This window comes from Panthera uncia, chromosome B1 (genome assembly GCF_023721935.1).
Source record: "Panthera uncia isolate 11264 chromosome B1, Puncia_PCG_1.0, whole genome shotgun sequence".
Classification (NCBI taxonomy): Eukaryota; Metazoa; Chordata; class Mammalia; order Carnivora; family Felidae; genus Panthera; species Panthera uncia.
This window is the reverse complement of record NC_064811.1, coordinates 42,678,200-42,699,553: the sequence shown is the minus strand read 5'-3', so window position 1 is coordinate 42,699,553 and position 21,354 is coordinate 42,678,200. Positions and strand designations below refer to the sequence as shown.

Genomic DNA, 21,354 nt, shown 5'->3' with positions numbered 1-21,354 from the left:
AACTTCATACCAATTCATCAATTTGTCCACAAGGATCATTTAACTTATGTTAGCAGAGGTAGTCAGTCACTCATGATTCAAATTTTGCAGACATTAAAGAAATAGTTCATGGGCGCCTGGGTGGCTCAGTCGGTTGAGCGTCCGACTTCGGCTCAGGTCATGATCTCACAGTCCGTGGGTTCGAGCCTCGCGTCGGGCTCTGTGCTGACCGCTCAGAGCCTGGAGCCTGTTTCAGATTCTGTGTCTCCCTCTCTCTCTGCCCCTCCCCCACTTGCACTCTGTCTCTGTCTCAAAAATAAATAAACATTAAAAAAAAAAAAAAGAAATAGTTTACTGACGTGACTTCATAAAAGGCAGTGTTAGCTTTCTGATATAGTGCCTGGCGATGTATTAAAATGTGATTTTAAATAACTAAAATTTTAAATTAAATTTAAATTTCTAAATTGCCCTAATTCTGGTTATGTTTGGCTATACGGTAAATACACTCCCCTATTTTTTTCTCTACCCCCTTTAAATGGAAATGATTGGAAATATGCGATTCATTTTATACACACACGCACACACACACACACATGCATGCATGCATACATATGTGCACAGACACATGTAAATATAAAGTGTGCAGTTAAAATCACTACATACGTGTTATTAACAAACAGTGCAGAATGAAACTTAGTGAGTTTGATGACGGCATGGTACAATGTAGAAATTACCAGAAATGACATGGCCATTGGTGGAATGGACTGAAAATCATGATTGATATGGCAGGCAGAGCCTAAACATCCCCTTAAATTGGATTAAAAAGAAATATACCTTTGCTGTTACCTTTAAATGCAAAGTTAAAAAAGGCAGAAGTCTTGCCCACATTGTTGGAAGCCCTACACTCGACTGTGCCATTGTGTTTGAAAGCACTGTAATCGATGGAACTTTGAACCACTAGTTTTCCAGACGGCGATACAGATGAGTTTTGCATCTGCACATCCAGTGGCCCAACAGGAACAGGACATCTAGAGGAAAGAAAAATAACAACCCGATTTACTCCAGAAAGATCAACCATCATGAAATACAATGGGTTTGGCATACTTTTCAAACTAAGTTAGCAGGTCATAATCAGGAATTTCCTTTTACAACCAACAGCGGGAGGACAGATGGGCACTAGGTTCCCTGGCACAGTGAGAAAGAACAGCATGGTGGACAAGAAGATCCAGGGAGTGAGACAGGAGTTCGAATCCCGATTCAAACACCTATTCCGTTGAGCGGTTTCATGACCGGTTTCAACGGTACATGAGCGTTGAGAAAGAAGAGCCTAGAGGAGGAAAGAGTTAACGTCTACAAGGATGAAGACAGGGCGGCCCCCAAATCCCCAGTGGCTGAGACCCTGAAGCTCCAGGTTTCATGTAGGGAGACAGAAGCTGTACCATCGGCTCGTACTCCAGGCAGCAAAGCCCATCAGGGGCTAGACCCAGACGACCCTATTTTAAATTATGTCCTCCATACACCCAATACCTTTCTATTCCCTCACCTCGTTTTATTTCTCCCCTTAGCACTTAACACCCGATCACGGTAGCTGTTCATTTCATCTTTCGCGGACCCCTACCCATTAGACATAAACTCACAAAGCTGGGACTCAGGTGTGTTTTGCTCACCAGACCGGTGTCTAGCATACAGCTGCCCTCCAGAAACATTTGCCGCACATATAACAGTAACTGCTGGGGTTACTGCCACTGCCGGGGCATTTCCAGGGGTCTCGAGCCCTCCTTATTGTTCCCCAAAGAAAACATTCCGCTAAAACTCCGCTGAAAACAACAATCCTACGTAACCTCTTCTAACTCGTTGTGATAAAGAGGTCTATTCTGTGAAAAATAAAATTCCTATTATTATCCTGACTATTCAATGGTGATGTTACACTGGGCTTTTAAAGCCTGAGCACAAAACAGCGTTTGATGGATAAAAACAGCAATGTTGACCCCATTTCCATCTTCAGGTAATGTGAAAGGACAATTTAAGGCTTAAGTGCAGATTGCGAGGGAGAGGAAAACACAATGCCAGATGTGCTCTGCTCAGGGGCTGGGCACCTAATCAAGGAGAAAACCTTTTAAAAACACGCAGCTTACAAATGCCATATGTATGTTGTAACTGCACGATCATTACTTTTTGGTAACTTGGCAATTAACTTCTGAGGTAATTTTTTTCATGGTAACTGCAGCCACGTTTCCCACACACATTACCTCCTGTGTAGAGAATGGAAATCTAATTACTCTGTCCTGGAAAATTGCTTTATCTACCTGCAGGCTAGAAACTGCGTGATAAATCCAAAAGATAACCACCAAAATAGAGAAGTCGCTCAGTAATCATTTTTCAGCAAACAAAATTAATGTCTCCCACGAAAAATATAGCGATTGTGCCCCCTACAAAGCCACGTGGAGAGAAGAACAAAATAAACAAAGCTTCCAAAAAAAAAAAAATCTGAAAACATATCTGAAATTCAACTAAATTACAGTCCTTCCCTTACGCATGTCAAGTGGTACCCAAAATCATCACCTCACCTCTGCTCAGTTCCTGGACAAAAATACCAATCTACTGTGGGCTCCGGGAATCCAGCTACCAAACACTGTAGTATGCCACTCACGAGACTTTCATGAGTCAGGATTTCTGGTTTTGCTGCAGGAAAAGAGAGACAGTCATACGTCAGACTGCTGGAAAACCTCACCAAGACTTCCTCCCTCCCTTGCTTTCAAGTCCTTAGAACTTTCTTGAGGTTTGAAGAGGACCCGGAGGGAACACATTCAAAGGGGAGAATCTGAAGCAGGGAGGGAGGCAGAAGTGAGGATCAGACCAGGAGGGGCTTACAAAGAGCTGCCCAACCCCAGCGTGGACTGTCCACACTGCAGACGTAGGGGTGCCCGAGAGCTCCCCGTTCGGGGATGACTGAAGTGGGGTTTGCAGGACCACCTGGCAGGGTTTCTGTTTCCTGTGAGGGGCAATCGGAAAGACGGCTTCTAATCCGAACTTTAGGATGCCAGACTGTTGGGAAGGTGGAAATCGCGTTTAAGATTCCTGCCACCAGAATTTCACATCACTGAACCTGCCATAGGAATTTCCAGTTATGGCACGGACTGGAATGGATGAAATTAAGAGGAGTTCCAGGAAAAGAAGAAGTCCCCTCTGCCCATCTCAGGAAGGTCCTCTTTTGGGGGGGGGGGGGGGGGGGTTGGGACAGAAGGGAATGGGTGCGAATGAAAGAACGGAATCATACTATTTATAGAGAAACCCAAACAGAAGAGTAGAATACAATATGGGCTTTGAACTCTGAAGTTTTATTTCAAATGCAAAATATGGACAGAAAATTGTAACAGGAAGCCAGCCCGAGAGTTTTATTCATACATACACCTAAGCCTGTGTACAATCACTGAAAAAGTAAATTGTATCAGCAGGCATGCTCTAATTTGACATTTCTGGGTAACTACAATAATCAACAGGTATTCAATCAAGAGTGCCCTAAAGCACTGCAAATTCTTGAGATTATTTCTAAAATGAAAGGAAAATGAACTTATTACGTTCAGTTGTTCTCCTGGAGATACATTGGAAGACTGCTAACCCTTTGAGAATGAGTAGGCCAGACTGTGAGCATCCGACAGCAGGGACGAGGGGATGCTCACCCTGAATCCTTAGCACAGCATCAGGCACAGAACTATGGGAGGCCGCACACGTGGCGGCCGGGCCTGCAGAAGGGCGCCCACACTTACCAGGAACCCGCCCTCCATCAGGCCTCCTGGTGCGTAACGTGGGAATAATGACAGTACCCATTTCACAGCGATGCTATGACAATTAAATGAGATAGAGCACACCAAGAAGGAAGAATGATATGCACAGAAATGAAATAGATTTATTTGTTATTAGTTTGTTAATGATTCAGTTATCGTTTTCGATTCAGAGTACCAACCCTCCTTGGTGAATCAAGTTTGCCACCACCTAATTTAACTGTATTTGCCACTCTAAATACTCTCTTCAGTGACGTACAAATTGCTTGAGATAACGTGATAACGTGTACGTGTTGTAACTCAATGCACTGGGAATCTGACATCGAGTATGTTGCAACTGACTGGGAAAATACACGTGGTGAGAAGGTTAAGACGGACAGATCGGAAGCTTAGGAGCTAACTCCCTCAAAGGAAGGGAATGTTATAGAACCACCTCTCGGCACCTCACCTCCTTGCAGGCAAAACAGCTTGGCAGGGATCAGAGCGTCTGCATGCATGGCACACCCACCTGCCACTCAGCCTGGCCCCGCGGATGGGCAGGCCATTTGGCTAATATGCACGAAAGAGCGGCACTCCAAAGCGATCTCAAGGTAGGGGCCTCCTTGAGAGTTTGGATCCAATGCCAGCTTTCACAAATAGAGCAAGAAGACGAGCCATCGTCTTGCAAAAGCATCCATCTGGCAAGTCTCATTTAATTATCATGGGCAACTGTGTGATTGGGCTGAAAAGTAGGACAGAACACAAAAAAACAGTGGAACTTTAGGAGAATGCTATTTGCTGGAGACGGGAGGCGCCATACGGCAGGTCTCTCTGGACTCCATTCAAGTGTCATCTCCTTTTTCAAGCCATGCTCAACTCTCCAAAGCCAAGTTGGTTGGTCTCTCCTCCCTGTTCCTGCAGCATGTTAGGGTACCTGACCCTCTTATACGACATCCTGGTCTGCCTCTTCCATCAGACTCTACGTACTCAAGGGCAGAACCACGTCTTACTGACTGTACCTCGGATGTGGAGCAGGGGCAGAGCTGCGTGGACAATTAATTCCCCTCCAAAAGAACAAGGTCCCCAGAGTCAAAGGAATTCGATTAGAATCACAAGAAGGGACCTAGAAGAAGAGACTAATGGTGACTTCCCTGTGTGGGGGGCACCATTTCCACTATTTTGCAATAGCGGGCCGTAAGATAGCCACACATCTACCTGTTCATGTGAATTTTTGTTTAGTGCAGAGATTCAAGGTGAGGGGGGAGGGTCTACACAGAGATGGGAAAGATAACTGGATAGGACTTAGACGGGAATCGAGATTCTAAGACAGATGCCCTTATACCAACATTCTTTTTGTCACCCATCCTTCCGAATGCCACACGATAGATTCTTTCAGTAGAATTAAATATAAATCCAGTAGGGGTGGGGGGAAAACCCTGAAAGGATACTTCAGATGTTAACAATGGTTATCCCTGGGTTACAGAGAGTGTCAATTTCATTCTTTTGACTTACCTTCTCATTTTTTTTTTTTTTTACAATGAACACGGAGCTAATAATGAACCAATAAACCATTTTTTAATTAAAAAAATTGGAACAGCTCAAAATTACATAATCAGTTACATTTAGCTCTGGCTACAATCAAGATCCAAGCCTTCCAGCGTGACACCTGGTAGCAGTTACACAACGGCCAGGCCTGGCAAGTGGCACGGTCCGGCTGGCCTACTTGTTCTTGTGTGCTGGTTAATTGGGCAGATTTCTAAGTTACTGTCTCAGGCCAGTTGTAACCTAAGGCTAACAGGGAGCTTTCATCCAGCTGGTCCTTAGCCTGGCCAACCAAGCTCAGAAGGCCTCCAAACTTCAATGTGCATTTGAAGCACTAAGAAGTTAAATGTAGATTCCTGCCCCCCACCCCCACCCCCCAACCCAATCCCGGAGATTCAGTAAGTTGAGGATCTGACCCAGCAATGTGCCTTCTTAAAGTACCTACGAAAGACCCTGATCAGGGCCGGGACTAGGGTGAGGCCAGAAAAACACATAGGGTGTGGATTTTAAGAAGGCACTCACCCTCCTCAAGGTTTGTAAATATAGGGCTGGCACAGTCAGCGAGCACCTCCTTAAATTTTGCACCCAAGGCACCTCACCCTAATCCCAGCCCTGTCCTAACATTGGTGATGACAGACCTCATTTTGAAAAGGCTAAATTACATGAGTACAGTTTCAGCTCTACATGGCAAGTTGCACTATGAAAATGTTTAATGCATAAAGAATGAGCTAGGTATAAATCTGATTCCTAAAAATGAAAATCTGGGCTCATCTGCATTTTGTAAGTGCCTCGATGCACTGTGTAAGGCATTAAATATGCATTTTGCTTTTAAAGATACATAACTCTGCAATTCTCCAGGTTAAATCTGAGCTGTGGTTTCTGAGATATTCGGCAATCAGCAGTATACCAAATGACACATTCCCTAATTCCTCCCAAGTTGGAGGTTTAGATAAGCCTAAGAGGTGTATGAGTTATGTATTTCCTGCGGAGATTAAGAAAATAGCCTTTTCTCCTTTCAAAGCTTCATGGACCTGAGTCATTCCAGTGTCTCCAACAACACTGATCAGCTTGTAGGCTGATTTCAGAGTGCTTAATGACTCTACTGAGAATTTATGGCTCATGCAATTAAAAATCCTAACCATTTGCTGATTTACCCCAGAAATATGTGATCTTGAAAAATATTCCTTGTTACCACCATCAGGCCCATACGGAAAGCAAGAACAAAACAAATTTTTAAGAACACAGCACAGATAATAGGAGCTGGGGTGGGGGTGAAAGGAGACACACAAGTAACCGGCGCAGAAGCATTTTGGAGTTGAACTCCTCTCGCCCCCGACCACCTCGACCGGCTCCTGCTATGCATGCACATTTACCCACGCTCTATAATCAGCAAAGAACATGAACTTAGGTCCCCAAACAATAAAGAAACTAAATGAAGAGGGCTCATAAGGATGCATTTTGTTTTTATGACTGTAGGTCTGCTGGTATTTAATGGCAACACAGCAATGCTTTGTAGCAATCTGTCACTATTTGTGCCTGGGTCAAATCTATATTCCTGCCGTCACACTGTTACGATAAAGGAACTTAAGTCAGCTAAAATAGGAGTAGAAAACAATTCAGGTTAACTTTTACTTCTGCTTAAAAATATCCCCAGAATAGATATACTGAAAATATATTTTGTTTTACACATTCTTAAAGATCGCCGGAAACTGGCAGATGGGCACTTTGATAGAAGTTTGTTTAACAAATGAAATAAAACTTCAATTATAGGTGCCTGTATCCAGGTATCTTTAACAGAGTATCTACCATTAACACACACACACACACACACACACACACACACACACACACACAGTGGCACCTGGGTGGCTCAGTCGGTTAAGCTTCCAGCTCTTGGTTTTGGCTCAGGTCATGCTCTCACAGTTCATGAATTCAAGCCCCGTGTCGGACTCTGCACTGACAATGAAGAGACTGCTTGGGATTCTCTCTCCCTCTCTCTCTCTCTCTGCCCCTCCTTAACACTCTCTCTCTCTTTCTCTCAAAATAAATAAAATTAAAAACAGAAATCAAAACAAACAAGCAAAAACACTCTCCTAACAAAGTGATGTTCTAAACTAGGGGTAAGCTAACTTTCAATGAAAGGGTGAGGCAATAAATATTTTAGGCTCTGATTTTTTTTCTACCATTCAAAAAAAAAAAAAAAAAAAAGTCTTAGTGTATGGGCCCTTCAAAAAATAGGCTGCAGACTGAATCTGGCCCCAGGTCTTATAGTCTGCCAATCTGTGTTCTAAACAGCCATTAAAGATCTCCCAATCCTGAGATTGGGATTAACAAAGATTAAGTTAAAATAATTAAAAAGTAATAAAACTGCCTGCAGAAAGCCTTCCTCAACCAGAACCCCCAGGCTCAATTTACAGGGGTACCACTGCCATGTGACCCAGACATGGGGCAGGCGGATGTGGACACACGCGTGGAGTGCAGGCATGTGATAAAATTGTTAGTACAAGCATTGAATTCATTTTGCCACATAATTCAGAAGTGGAGGAGAACGGTTACTGACATCTAACTCATGGGAAAAATATGCACCTCTTCGTGGGTTTGCTTAAATTTACACTAAGCTATAGGTGAACCTGTAAATACATGTATAACTGAAGGTGGCTAATTTGATGTAAAAACATCCCTGGCTCAACTGGAAAGGAAGTTTCCATAGAAGAGAAGTTCCACTAATATGAAGAGGAATTCATGCTGTTTTTAGAAGAGTGTGCCCCCAGTTCAGGGTCAATTCTGGCAGTTTACATGGTTACATAACTTAAACCTGTTTCTCCTGCTTTTCTACCATAAACATGAAAGAATGGCCAGATCATATGAACAAAGGGCCTTAACAGTCTAGAAGGTTGCCTGTTCTTTTTTTTTTTTTTTTTTTAACATTTATTTATTTTTGAGACAGAGAGAGACAGAGCATGAACGGGGGAGGGGCAGAGAGAGAGGGAGACACAGAATCGGAAGCAGGCCCCAGGCTCTGAGCCATCAGCCCAGAGCCCGACGCGGGGCTCGAACTCACGGACCGTGAGATCGTGACCTGAGCTGAAGTCGGACGCTTAACTGACTGAGCCACCCAGGCGCCCCGAAGGTTGCCTGCTCTCAAGCAGGCTGTGTTTAACTAGATCCCCCAAATTAGCAACACACCCCACCAGACCAACTTTCCTATACGACATGAAGGAAAAATGATACCAACGCATATCCTAAATTTTTTTAGAATATAAGAGAATCCAATTCTACTTTAAAAGGAAGTTGCCATGATATTCCTTTTTTCTTTCCACTTAAGTGTCTCCAGCAATTCTTGCGGCCACAGAGACCCTCTTAATTAGGAAAAGGAGATATTAAAGTGTCACATCAAAAACAACACTCGTAACTCCCAAGCGATTTAACAACAAAAACTCATTTCAAATTCGGGAAGAGAAAATAAAAACAGGGCTCAGACACTGTCAGATATTGCAAATGAATACACACTACCTATAAAAAGATTAATGTAAAAAGACAAGCGACTGTTTTTACACGGATTAGCAACCACGCTAAGAAGATCTGAAAATTATTCCTTAATTTAGAACTGTCCCAAAAGCCAGCACAGTGCATCTTCTGTGACATATGTTTAAGACATGGGAGCATGAAAGATAATGACAGATGATAACCTTATTTACTCCCAGGCACTTAGGCAAGGTCGCTCATTTGAGATTAAACAAGATAATTATAAACCTTAAATAAGCATTTGATGGGTTTCTTTAAAACCCCAGTCACATCATCCGTGTCCCATCCCCCATTCTACACAAAGTCTCAAAATCGCACCAGACATAGACATGAGTTAAAAAAAAATTACGCACTATCCATGCAATGAGATACCAAAATAAGGTTGCGGAAGAGTATTTCATGACGTGGAAAGATGTGTACAATGCATTCACTATTCAGCACCAAAACACAAGCTTACGAAGCAGTAGGACCTCAGTTTTTTTTAAAAAAAAAAAAAAAAAAAAGTCTAAAAAAAATGGTCACGAAGAACATATACACAGTAAGGGATATATTAGCAATGGTAAGTAAATGAACTTTAAAAGGTATAATTAAAACGTGCTTATTTTTGCTTATTCACATTTTCTAGTTTTTCTAGAACTATGCTTCACACAATATTTTATAATTAAAAAAATTGTTTTAATTTCAAAACACACGTACACAAATGTCTGCACAAGCCATGCTACATTTCTGGTTACTGGGATAGCCTTATAGCAAATCCTCAAAAGCAAATGAATAAATCAAGAAAGACTTCTATTCAGCACTGGCTTTATTTAATGTTTAAGAATTCTAATAATTTAGGGGCGCCTGGGTGGCTCAGTCAGTTAAGCGTCCGACTTCGGCTCAGGTCACGATCTCTCAGTCCATGAGTTCGAGCCCCGCGTCAGGCTCTGTGCTGACTGCTCAGAGCCTGGAGCCTGTTTCAGATTCTATGTCTCCCTCTCTCTCTGACCCTCCCCCATTCATGCTCTGTCTCTCTCTGTCTCAAAAATAAATAAATGTTAAAAAAAAAAATTTAAAAGAAGAATTCTAATAATTTAATCTAGGAGACCTAATAGAATCTATCTAATAGGAAAAACAAAACAAAACACTAAAGACCAAAGCCGCTCAAGGCTTTGCCTTAAAATGGTTAGCCTCTAACATAAGTATGGCCTGGACACCCAAATGTTTGGAAGGTCATCTCAATCCTTAAAAAATGGCTGACAGTTTAGAAGGCAGAAAAACATTTCCACCTTCCAAAGAGGCAAAGTTCTAGTAACTGCTCTTGTCTCCTGGGGATCTTGAAAGGCACAGACCCAAAGTCCCCCAAATGAGCAATCCTTGAAGGCCACCCCATATTACCATTTTATCCTGGGGGAAGGTTCTTGAGACCTCCTACTGGGTGGGTGACCCAGAGGTCTTGCTGGCAGGCAGTCTAAGCCTTCTATCTACATGGCCAACTTGACAGGTCTGCCCTCGCCTTTGGCGAACGTGCTGGCATGTACCTTGTTTGCAGGGAGTTACCCTTAGAGTGGGTTCCCCTAGAAGAAGGATAGTTTAGCCATTCATAAGTAGACTTAACCATAACCAGGGGTGCCTGGGTGGTTCAGTTGGTTGAGCGTCCAACTTAGGCTCCGGTCACGATCTCGCGGTTCAGGAGTTCGAGCCCCGCATCGGGCTCTGTGCTGACAGCTCAGAGCCTGGAGCCTGCTTCGGATTCTGTGTCTCCCTCTCTCTCTGCCCCTCCCTCACTCACACTCTACGTCTCAAAAATAAATAAACATTAAAAAAAATTTTAAAAACTATAACCAAAAACACATAAAAGGCAGCCCAGATTTTGCAAATGTGGTCAAAGAGAAACTTTCTCTTCAAGAGGCCTTATTCCAGATGATTTACTACTTTGACTGATACAAGTACACTGTATGATCTATAAATAATTGCTCATGCCAGACAGGATGTTAATTACATGATACGGTGATGTGAAAATAATGCATTATTTAGCATTTCCTTAAATTGTTTCAAGCCCCTGTTAACACTCTGCTGTAAATAATGTAGAGTTGGAAACTTTGAGAGCTAACTTGGTACAGTTTGGCGGTCATTTGGATAGCCAATCTAGCCTAACTTTCCACGTGTTCCACGTATGCCCACTGGTGAAGGGCAAGCCCCAGAGTTCTCCATATCTCACTTGTCCTGTCTGCCTTACTTTACCTCCACCTGAGTACCACAGTACTCTGACTCCACTGGCTAGGTTTGTCCTGAAAGGGGAGACCTTTAAGACTGGAGAGAGATCTATTTATGGCCCCTAGATATCATTTACCACACATTTTAGAATCATAATGCTCGTCTGGAAATGTTATCAGATAATGTGTTAAAGAGGCATTTGAAGGTTACTGGCATATCAAAACCAAAATGAAAGTCTCACTCAAACGGTTAGCACATCTATTGTCAAAAAGAGAAGAGATAACAAATGTTGACAAGGGCATGGAGACAAGGGAAGCCTCACACAGTGTTGGTGGGAATGCAAACTGGTGCAGCCACTCTGGAAAACAGCATGGAGGTTCCCTAAGACATTAAAAATAGAACTACCAGGGTGCCTGGGTGGCGCAGTCGCTTGGGTGTCCGACTTCGGCTGAGGTCATGATCTCACTGTTCGTGGGTTGGAGCCCCGTATCAGGCTCTGTGCCGATGGCTCAGAGCCTGGAGCCTGCTTCCGATTCTGTGTCTCCCTCTCTCTCTGCCCCTCCCCCACTTGAGCTCTGTCTCTGTCTCTCAAAAATAAATAAATATAAAAACAAAATTAAAAAAAAAAATAGATAGATAAGATCCAGCAGTCCCATTTCTTGGTATATATCCCAAAGAAACAAAACCATTACCTTCAAGAGACATCTGCACTCCAGTGCTCAGTGGATCCACGCCACATATTTATCAGTGGATAAATAAAATGTGTACCCCACACACAGGAATATTACTCAGCCTCAAAAAAGAAGGAAATCCTGCCATCTGTGACAACATGGATAAACCCAGAGGGCATTATATTATACGAAATAAGTCAGACATGGAAAAACAAATATTGCACGGGATCACTTAAATGGAGTCTTTAAAAAAAAAAATGAAGTTCATCAAAAAAGAGTAGCAAAAGGGTTGTCAGGGCCTAAGGGATGAAGGAATTAGGAAGAAGTATTAAAGGAGTACAAAGGGGCAGGTATAAGATGAATAAGGTCTGAGAATCTAATGAGTTATATGGTGATCATAGTTGACAACACCGTATTATATAATCAAAATTTGTCAAGAAAGTAGAACTTCAATGTTCTCACCAAAAAACACAACAAATTATCCTCCCCCCACTCCCAAAATCCAGAAAACCGAAAATAAAAAGGGTAAATATGTAAGGGGATGAATATGTTAATTAAGTGGATAGGGGAATCTTCTCAAAATGTTTACATTCATCAAAATCATCATATATACACTTTGAATATCTTACAATTTTGTCAATGATGCCTCAACAAAGCTGGAAAAAAAGTTACTGGACCTTCTTAAAATCATTCCAGAGGTTTGAAAACCAACTGCTGATCATATGATCATATCATAACTGATATGATCATAACTGATACATATCATAACTGATGATCATATCAATCATACTTTCTTTCCACAGTTGTGTAGGTTACTTCAGGACTCACCTGGGATATTTGAAAGTGTATGCCAAAATAAACGTAAAAAATATGTACATTACTGATTAACACTTAAGTCTGCTATAAGGTTCGAAATATTCAAGAATATTGGGTGGTGACGGAAAAGAGAAGTGGATAATTTAGAGTTAAATGTACATTTGGCCTTTTATTTGTGCTGGATCTGGTAAAAAACCTTACCGTGTGACATTTATTGTAGGCAAGGAGACCAGAAGTTTCCAATGGAGTATCACAGGCCATGTATAGAATCTCAGTGGTGTCATCTTTCTTATACCTCCAGGAATTTTGGAAAGAGTAGTACCTATTAAGAAAGCACTTTTGGGGGGCACCTGGGTGGCTCAGTTGGTTAAGCATCCGACCTCGGCTCAGTCTGTGAGTTCGAGCCCCACGTCTGGCTCTGTGCTGACAGCGCAGAGCCTGGAGACTGTTTCAGATTCTGTGTCTTCCTTTCTCTCTACCCCTCCCTGCTCACACACACTCTCTCTCTCTCAAAAATAAATAAATGTTGAAAAAAATTAAAAAAAATAATAAATCACTTTTGGGGCACCTGGGTGGCTCAGTCAGTTAAGCGTCCAACTCTTGGTTTTGGCTCAGGTCATGATCTCATGGTTCGTGAGATCAAGTCCCATGTTGGGCTCTGCACTGACAGCACGGAGCCTGCTTGGGATTCTCTCTCTCTCTCTCTCTCTCTCTCTCTCTCTCTCTCTCCCCCCACCCCCCACCCGACCCCGCTCTCTCCTCTCTCTCTCAAAATAAATAAACTTAAAAAAAAGAGAAAGCACTTTATTATGTCATTGTATCTAAATACAATGACATAATAAAGTGCTTTATCTTTTTTATATGTATATATATATATGTGCTTTCTCTTCATATATATATATATATATATATATACACATACATACATACACGTATATATACATACATATACGTACACGTATATGTATGTATATATACGTATATATATAAGAAAACACGTTTGGATAGTTCTGTACATTTTAGAATGCTACTTTCCTCCCAATTTTAATTGACAAAGAAAACAAATGGACATTTAACTCACCCAAGATATCAAACTTCTTTAGAGAACTAAGAATCTGATTTCTGTATGCATCTTCAATAAGCAGTTAAAGGGTGATTATAGTAATGCAAATTCAATGCAAAGAGTCACTGGCTTTTCGTGTGTGTGTGTGTGTGTGTGTGTTTTAAGTTTATTTATTTATTTTGAGAGACAGAGAGAGAGCGCACAAGTGGGGAAGGGGCAGAGAGAGGGAAAGACAGAATCCCAAGCAGACCCTGTACTGCAGAGCCTGATGTGGGGCCTGAGCTCACAAAAGGCGAGATCATGACCTGAACCGAAGTCAGACACTTAACCGACTGAGCCACCCAGGCGCCCCTCTTCTGTTGTGTCTTAGCGAAAACTCCCATCAGTTTCCACTGGAAGTTCTGCTCCAAAATGGCAAACATGTTATAGCTCTTGCCTGCCTTTATAAATCACTTTTAATACCACAGAGCCAACAGTCAACAGAACAGACCCATGTAAATCATGGCTTGGTTAGAGAAGTTAAAAACAGACTTAAAACATTTTCAAATTTAATATGCTACATATTTTTCTCTAACACAAACTGACAGAACATGGTATTTTTTAAAGCCTCCCACATAAGCAATTAAAACATACACACATGCACACACTCAGGGTACTCAAATCTACATGTGGAGTTTTTAAAACAAGTGAATTTTTCAACCATCAAACATTGAACCATTCAAAATCATGGATTTTCATAAGCATTTCAGCTGAATCTATTACACAATTATGCATTAATGCCACTGAGTAAAAGTCACTGAATTTCTGCACTAATATCATGCATTTATTATCCTGATTTCTATCAATTCTAATTTTTGCAGAGCACAATTCCTTTCATCCTTGGGGCTAAGCTTATTTACAGAATAAATCACACAGTAGATCTTCATACGGATTTGGCTCAGCTAAAGTGTTATGTCAAAATGGACACAACTCTCCAATTTAAACTTTCAAAACTATTTTTAGCGTTTGCCTTTAAAATTTCACATTAAAAAATCTTTTTCAAAGAAGAAAAAAATCAACAAAGAAATTAGCTAACTTGATCTGTGAACAGCAACCGAACATACTTCACAAGAGGCCTGATGTTTTTGAGTTTCACACAAAAATACTACCTCTGTCAGGGGCAGCTGAGTGGCTCGGTTGGTTGAGCGCCCGACTCTTGATTTTGGCTCAGGTCATAATCTGGTAGTTTGTGGGATCGAGCCCTGCTGACAGTGTGGGACTTGCTTGGGATTCTCTCTCTCTCCCTCTCTCTTGGCCCCTCTCCTGCTCACACACACACACTCTCTCTCTCAAAATAAATAAACTTAAAAACAAATACTACCTCTGTCAAAGCATTGGGAGATAAGGAAATCCAATGAGGAAGGTCAGTGAAAAGAAATGGCTACTGTTAGTTAAGTGTTTGTAATGAACTGACATCAATGAAAGATTTCTTGAAGAACCTTAACCCACGGGGTCAGACAACACTCTTGTCTGTGTGCCCAGTGTCATGAAGCAGAAGCTCAGGAAATGTTAGGTGCATGTCTGTGACCCAGGCCCCAGCAGAAGCAAAAGGCCTTCTGCACCAACGGGGAATCCGAGAAAAAATTCATTTGCGAAGCTTAATGCTGTTTCTTATCCAGTTTCAAAACAAGCATGAGTTCACCAGCAGAGGTGACTAACACTGATCCTGCTGGATGGCAAATTAGCCTGGTAAGTAAAACGGCAGCAATTTTGTCACCAGAGAAAAGTAAGGGTGACTTCAGAGACATCTTTCTAAGGTCAATGACTCACGGCTAACTGGCAGACCAGACTAGCAAATGGAAGCATGAAAAAGGGGAAAGAGACAGATCTCAATGTCTCCTTGACCTTGAAGCCAGGGAAAGAAGAGACACAAAACGCACTTCATTTTATAAAATTCCCAACTACTGAGCTTCTCAAAGTGAGGTCTGTGGGGCAGGCCATGGCCATGATCCGCTGTTCCTGGTCAACGAGAGTTAAGTACACAACCTGATAATAAGCATTTACAAGGAGCAATCTGACAGTCATTTTTCTATCTATTGAATCTCACAATTTAAAAAAATCACACGTGGGTTTTGCATATGTCTGTTCTTTTTCATTTCACTTTCCTAGTGACTGGCTCTTACCATGTTTTTTTCAAGTTTCTTTTTTTTTGAGAGAGAGAGAGAGAGAGAGAGAGAGAGAGAGAGAGAGAACGAACCAGCAGGGGAGGAGCAGAGAGAGAGAGAGAGAAGAGGAACAGAGGATCCGAAATGGGCTCTGCACTGGCAGCAGAGAGCCCTACACGGGGCTCAAATCCATGAACCATGAGATCATGACCTGAGCCGAAGTCGGATGCTGAACCGACTGAGCTGCCCAGGCATCCTGGCTCTTGCTGTATTTTACAGAAAGTACTGATCCAGAATAAACTGGAAAAAAAAAGGAAAGGTCCTTTACCACAGATATTTGGGAAACACTGCACCAGAACACCCAAAAATTTAGTTTTGTGTGGACAATGTGCATATTAGCCTGTAAGGATATTGATTTACCTGCAACCGTCTCTTAAATTACTCGAATATTGAGATTTTGCAGAAGCAGATCATTTTGCCCATGTGTAATATGCTAAACTCCTCTGATTAACACCTGAATTAATCTGGAGATGCCTGGAATGCAGGCCAATGAGATACCATATAATCAAAGCTGTTCAGAGGAACTGCGATGTTAACACGATTTCCTCCAAAAAAGAGGCAAGTTCTGTGGTCAACCAAGCTTGGGCTGCACACAGCATCTGCCCGCCCTCCTGGGGAGGCATAACACACACCAGCATAGTAAGGATCCTGAGAAGGCCTGTAGTTCAGAAACTTGTTTAAATCCACAGACGTGACGCTCTTGATGTAAACACGTTAAGAACATCTTGTGCTTGGAAATGAAGGTCTAGTTAAAAGACTCCAGAAGAGCAATCAAAAACCTGCCCTAAATGGCACTTACTACTGTTTCCTGTCTACCCTTGAAATGGATCATGCTACCTGCCGCATACCGCGGAGCTTCGGCATCAATGAACTTGTAAACTCACTTCTGAGCAGGTAAGCTCCTTCAGGACAAGAAATCGGCGCCCGTTCTTTGTTCTCACCAACATACAGGAAGTGCCCAGCACAGTGACTAACTTGTCTCCTAGGGAATGTTCCGGGTTGTCTCCTTATCCCCCCTGCACCCCCCACCCCACCAACACGCACCCAGGACGGCTAATTCCAATGGGTCATTTTGTTGGCCACTCCTTGGAATTCTGTGTCTTTGGAGCCCTCCCGTGCCCTGGTGCCCTGGCTGGTGCGGTATGGCAGGCACCTGCTATCCTTCCTTGGAAATGCAGATAGGCCCCCAGAGTAGAGCCAGGGGAAAAGCCCAGCACACAGCAGAAGCCCCAGCTGGTGGGCATGCTCCCTTGGCCTCAACCTCTGGGCAAAGACATTTCTCCAAGATGTTGTGGGGGCCACAGCGGGGCAGGACTCAGGTGTTCCGGTTCCCATGTCCAAAGCCAGCCTCCCATCCTAAACCACCTGCTTCCTCTCCTTAGTACCCATGTGCTACGCAGGAGAGTCCTATGGAGCTGGATCGATATTGCCTCCGCCTTAGTAGAACAATCAAAACACAAATAATCTCACAACCCCGAAAAAGAAAGCACTGTCACAAAGAAATCATGTCAGAGCTTGATAGCATCTCTTACCCAACTAACACCATAATCCAGGTCTCATTCAACCTCTGCCTCCCCATTTCAACAATCAATAATAATACGTTTTCCCTCAAACGACAGTTATTTTTAACTTCTAGGGCTCCTCTGTTTGCCTCAAAGGCAGAACCCAGAATCCGGGCGCCCTCCACAAGGTCGTGCGGTCAGTGAGATGTAGGACAAGGAATTGGCTTTCGTACACATTCTTCCAACCACCAAACCACGGGGTCTTTGTTAAGGTCAAAATTATCATGAAACATTATTTACACAGCACACAATGAGCTCAGTTCTGCAGCTGTTACAAACACGAGCCACAACTTAAAATAATAAAAAATAAAAAGATAAGAACCCATTTGTTTTACTCACTGTTCACGTAAACATTCAATGTCACGGAAGAATTGACATCGGAATTGGACACTTGAAACGTGTAAGTGCCTCCTTCGTTCCCTTTTAATCTGGTTAGGTGAAGTTCACTCACATATCTACACACACACACACACACAGGGGAAAAAAAAAAAAGGCAATAAATCAATCACTTGTGAAGGGCCTGCCTCAAGTGAGTGTTTTATCCACCATTTCTGTCTGGAAATACACACCTGTTTGAGGAAAAATAAGACTCACTTAACTCAGTATTAACAAGATCCACATTAGCAAATATAAACATATACACCTATATTTACCTTGGGACAAAATGGCTGCCCAGTGAGGGTGCTGAGTGGGGAGAGGCAATGCAGCCTCCTCCTGGTCCCTGGCTGGCCTCTTGTCCGTGGTCCCTCTCTGCCCACGGTCCTTCACTCAGTCTCCTCCCCACCGGTGTCCTGAGCTCACCTGCCCCGCTGTGCTTTCACAACACTCACCTGGAAGGACCCAAGCCTGGCAGGCATCTACACGGAGTTGTCTCCATGCAGAGAGCAAAGTCGACACTGTGGGCCCTCACCTTCCTTCTTGCAACTCCATAATCTCCTGGTTTTCCTCCCATGCCCAGCACCTCTTCCTAGAGTCCTTCGTAGTACCTGACATTGAAGCTTCTCTTTTATGGCAGGGCCGGCAGATATGGCTATGTAGACAGAGTGTGGAGTTCTGCCAGAAGCCCTGGACACAACCGTCTCGACGTGACCCTGAGCAATCTACTCTCGCACCGAACTACTCGCTGTTTGCTCACAACTTTCAAATCTTTACCTCCAGTTCAGACTTCTCAGTCCTACGCCTCCTCTACAGAGCTATTTTCAAGCCCCCAACCCCTGCCCTGTGGGTACAGCTAATGATGACTCACACCTGTGATGTCCTCCCAAGTCTTGCCCTTGGGCACTTAGGCCCACTTGAAAGTTGACTGCCATCCAGGTCTACAGCAATGAGTGACCGCCCATGGAGAGGGACAAAAAGCCAGCTCCAGAGGACCCCTGAGATCAGCCTACTGCTCACCCATATCATATCCTTTTTTTCCTCCTTTATCCTCCCCACCCTGCTCTCCTACTCCCTGGAAGGTCTCTCTTCCCCTTAATGAAGCCCTTGACCCAGAATCCCTGTCTCAGGCTCTGCTTCGAGGGAACCTGACCTAGGATACTTCCTACCTGAACATCTCTACTAGAGAGCCCATGGTCAACCTCAATTTCAACAAACACCAAGCCGAACTCACAGTATTTGCCCCTGCCAACCTTTCCTCCTCCTTGAATGGCATCACCCCTCGCCATCCAACGTGGCTGACGGACACAGGATCCGAAGGGACATCTTCAGCAGCTACCTCTCTCTCCCACTCCCTCAACCACTGAGTATTCCTGTGGAGGCGGCCTGGATGCCTCCCAAATCCATTCCCTTCCTTCCCACCCTTCCATCTTGGCCCAGGACAACATCATCTCTCACCCACATTGCTGTAACAGCCCATAGTTTCTGACTGGAAAAAAATACAAAGTCTAAGTGGGCCTCTACCTCTGGTAGCCATTTTGATCTTGGTCAAGTTACTTAACTCATTTGTGTCTGTTTCCTCTTCTATAGAAATGATGAAAATAAGAGTGCCTGATCATGGGGCTTGTGGAGGACTAAAATTATTGACTCACTATACGTCAGGTACTTAGAACAGTGCAGCACAGTCAAAAACACCTGCAGCTTACAAGAAGGACGCTACTTTGCCTAGTTTACTCTTTTAATTTTTAAAATCATTTTTATTGTATTTATTTTTCTTTACTAGTTTTCTTTTACTTGTTACTATTTTATGATTGCTTCTATTTTCATCATAAATCTGTTGAGGATCAAATGAGAGGGGTGTGTGTTATGACAGAACTTGGGTTCACTGCCTGGCTCAGAGCTACCGAACGAGGCTTTAGTTACCTTACATTTTTAAAAAAAAGGATTCAAGGCACTAACTCTCCTCTTTCTGTGGAAAAAAAAAAAAAAAAAAAGATTTCAATGTGTCTCTAGCACATGCCAGTCACTGCTCGGAACTAGCCTCAGAACTCTGGGAGCAAACGATCTTCCATTTCACAAATGAGAAAACTGAGGCACGGACTTCCGTGCGTGCTCTAATCACAAAGCGAAAGGAAATACTGGTGTAAAGACTCAGGAAGCAGGCCCAAACTTCTTTCCACACCAGGTGTCTTCTCATACATCTATGGGTCACAGACACAGGCCCTGGTAAGCCAAGGAGAGAGGGGGAAAACATCTGATCCCCAGCGTAAGGCTCTTTTCTTACCTGATATTACTTTCGTTGTCAGACTTGGGATAATCTTCCCATTTATCAGTGAGGGTTCTGTTCATATAGACCCACCGTTGGTGCTCAGGCTTGGGATATGCCTCATATTCGACAATCAGATCCACATTCTCTCCGTCATTCACGAATATTGTGGTATTCATCATCGGGAAGATGTGAATGAATCCTTTAGCTGATTATAACAAAATAGAACAGGAAGAAACTATTATTCACAGCCATCCAACGGAAAACCCAACTTCACCTTTGGCTTACAAAAGTAACCGGCTGGTTTCAGAAAGGACGCACTTGAAATGTTTATTCTCCCTTCTCTGTCTCTTAAGGAACTCTCTTCAAGAGCTAGCACCACCCTGTAAGTCTTCTAGAACTACTTCTTAGGTTAGAAAGTGTTGGGACTAAATGGTTAGCCCACACCCAGACCCAGTACAATTGTATATGTGATAAGAAGGTGTCAAAAGTCAAGAGGGGGAAGAGAGCTCAAATTGTCAATAAAGGTGTTGAAAGAACGCCATTTAGTATTTGAAGAAAAATAAACCTGTTACCTCCTCATCATGTAATATATCACAGATGAAATCAAGTACAGCATTTTATTTAAAAAAAAAAATTTTTTTTTAATGTTTATTTATTTTTGAGACAGAGAGAGACAGAGCATGAACGGGGGAGGGTCAGAGAGAGAGGGAGACACAGAATGTGAAGCAGGCTCCAGGCTCTGAGCTGTCAGCACAGAGCCCGACGCGAGGCTCGAACTCACGGACCGTGAGATCATGACCTGAGCTGAAGTCGGATGCTTAACCGACTGAGCCACCCAGGCGCCCCAAGTACAGCATTTTAATAATCAAACTGTATCTTTAACTGACAACAGAATTAACTCCTATCAAACTTCTACAGAGGGGGCAGTTTTTTAGACGTTTTAGAAACAACAGAAGAGGGGAGCCTGGGTGGCTCAGTTGGTTAAACATCCAACTTCAGCTCAGGTCATGATCTCGTGGTTCCTGAGTTCGAGCTCCATCGGGCTCTGTGCTAACAGCTCAGAGCCTGGAGCCTGCTTTGGATTCTTTGTCTCGCTCTCTCTCTTCCCCTCCCCTGCTCACGCTCTCTCTCTCTCCCTCTCAGAAATAACATTAAAAAAAAAAAGAAAAGAAAAAAAAAGAAACAAAATCAAATCATGAAAGTCCTAAGAATCTGAATACATAGCATTTTTAAATGTCTATACTGTAAAATTAAGGTAATAGGAAAAAGAACATGAAAATCAATAGATGGAAAATATTTAAACTAGTAAATCAGTTTTTTTTTTTAATTTGAGAAAGAGCCCAATAGGGAGAGAGGGGCAAGGGGGAGAAGGGAAAAGGGGAGGGAGAGGG

At 42.9% G+C, this 21,354-nt stretch overlaps 1 protein-coding gene across 1 annotated transcript in view; it reads right to left on the bottom strand.

Moving 5' to 3' along the window:
* Window positions 1-21,354, bottom strand: part of KIT (KIT proto-oncogene, receptor tyrosine kinase) — an 87,218-nt gene that overhangs the window by 14,873 nt on the left and 50,991 nt on the right. The window contains exons 6-9 of the mRNA XM_049630475.1: window positions 19,979-20,168; window positions 17,659-17,774; window positions 2,547-2,661; window positions 826-1,007 (exon numbers count right to left, since the gene is read on the bottom strand). Of these exons, the coding sequence (XP_049486432.1) occupies window positions 826-1,007; window positions 2,547-2,661; window positions 17,659-17,774; window positions 19,979-20,168 (603 nt within the window). The remainder of the gene's footprint in view (window positions 1-825; window positions 1,008-2,546; window positions 2,662-17,658; window positions 17,775-19,978; window positions 20,169-21,354) is intronic.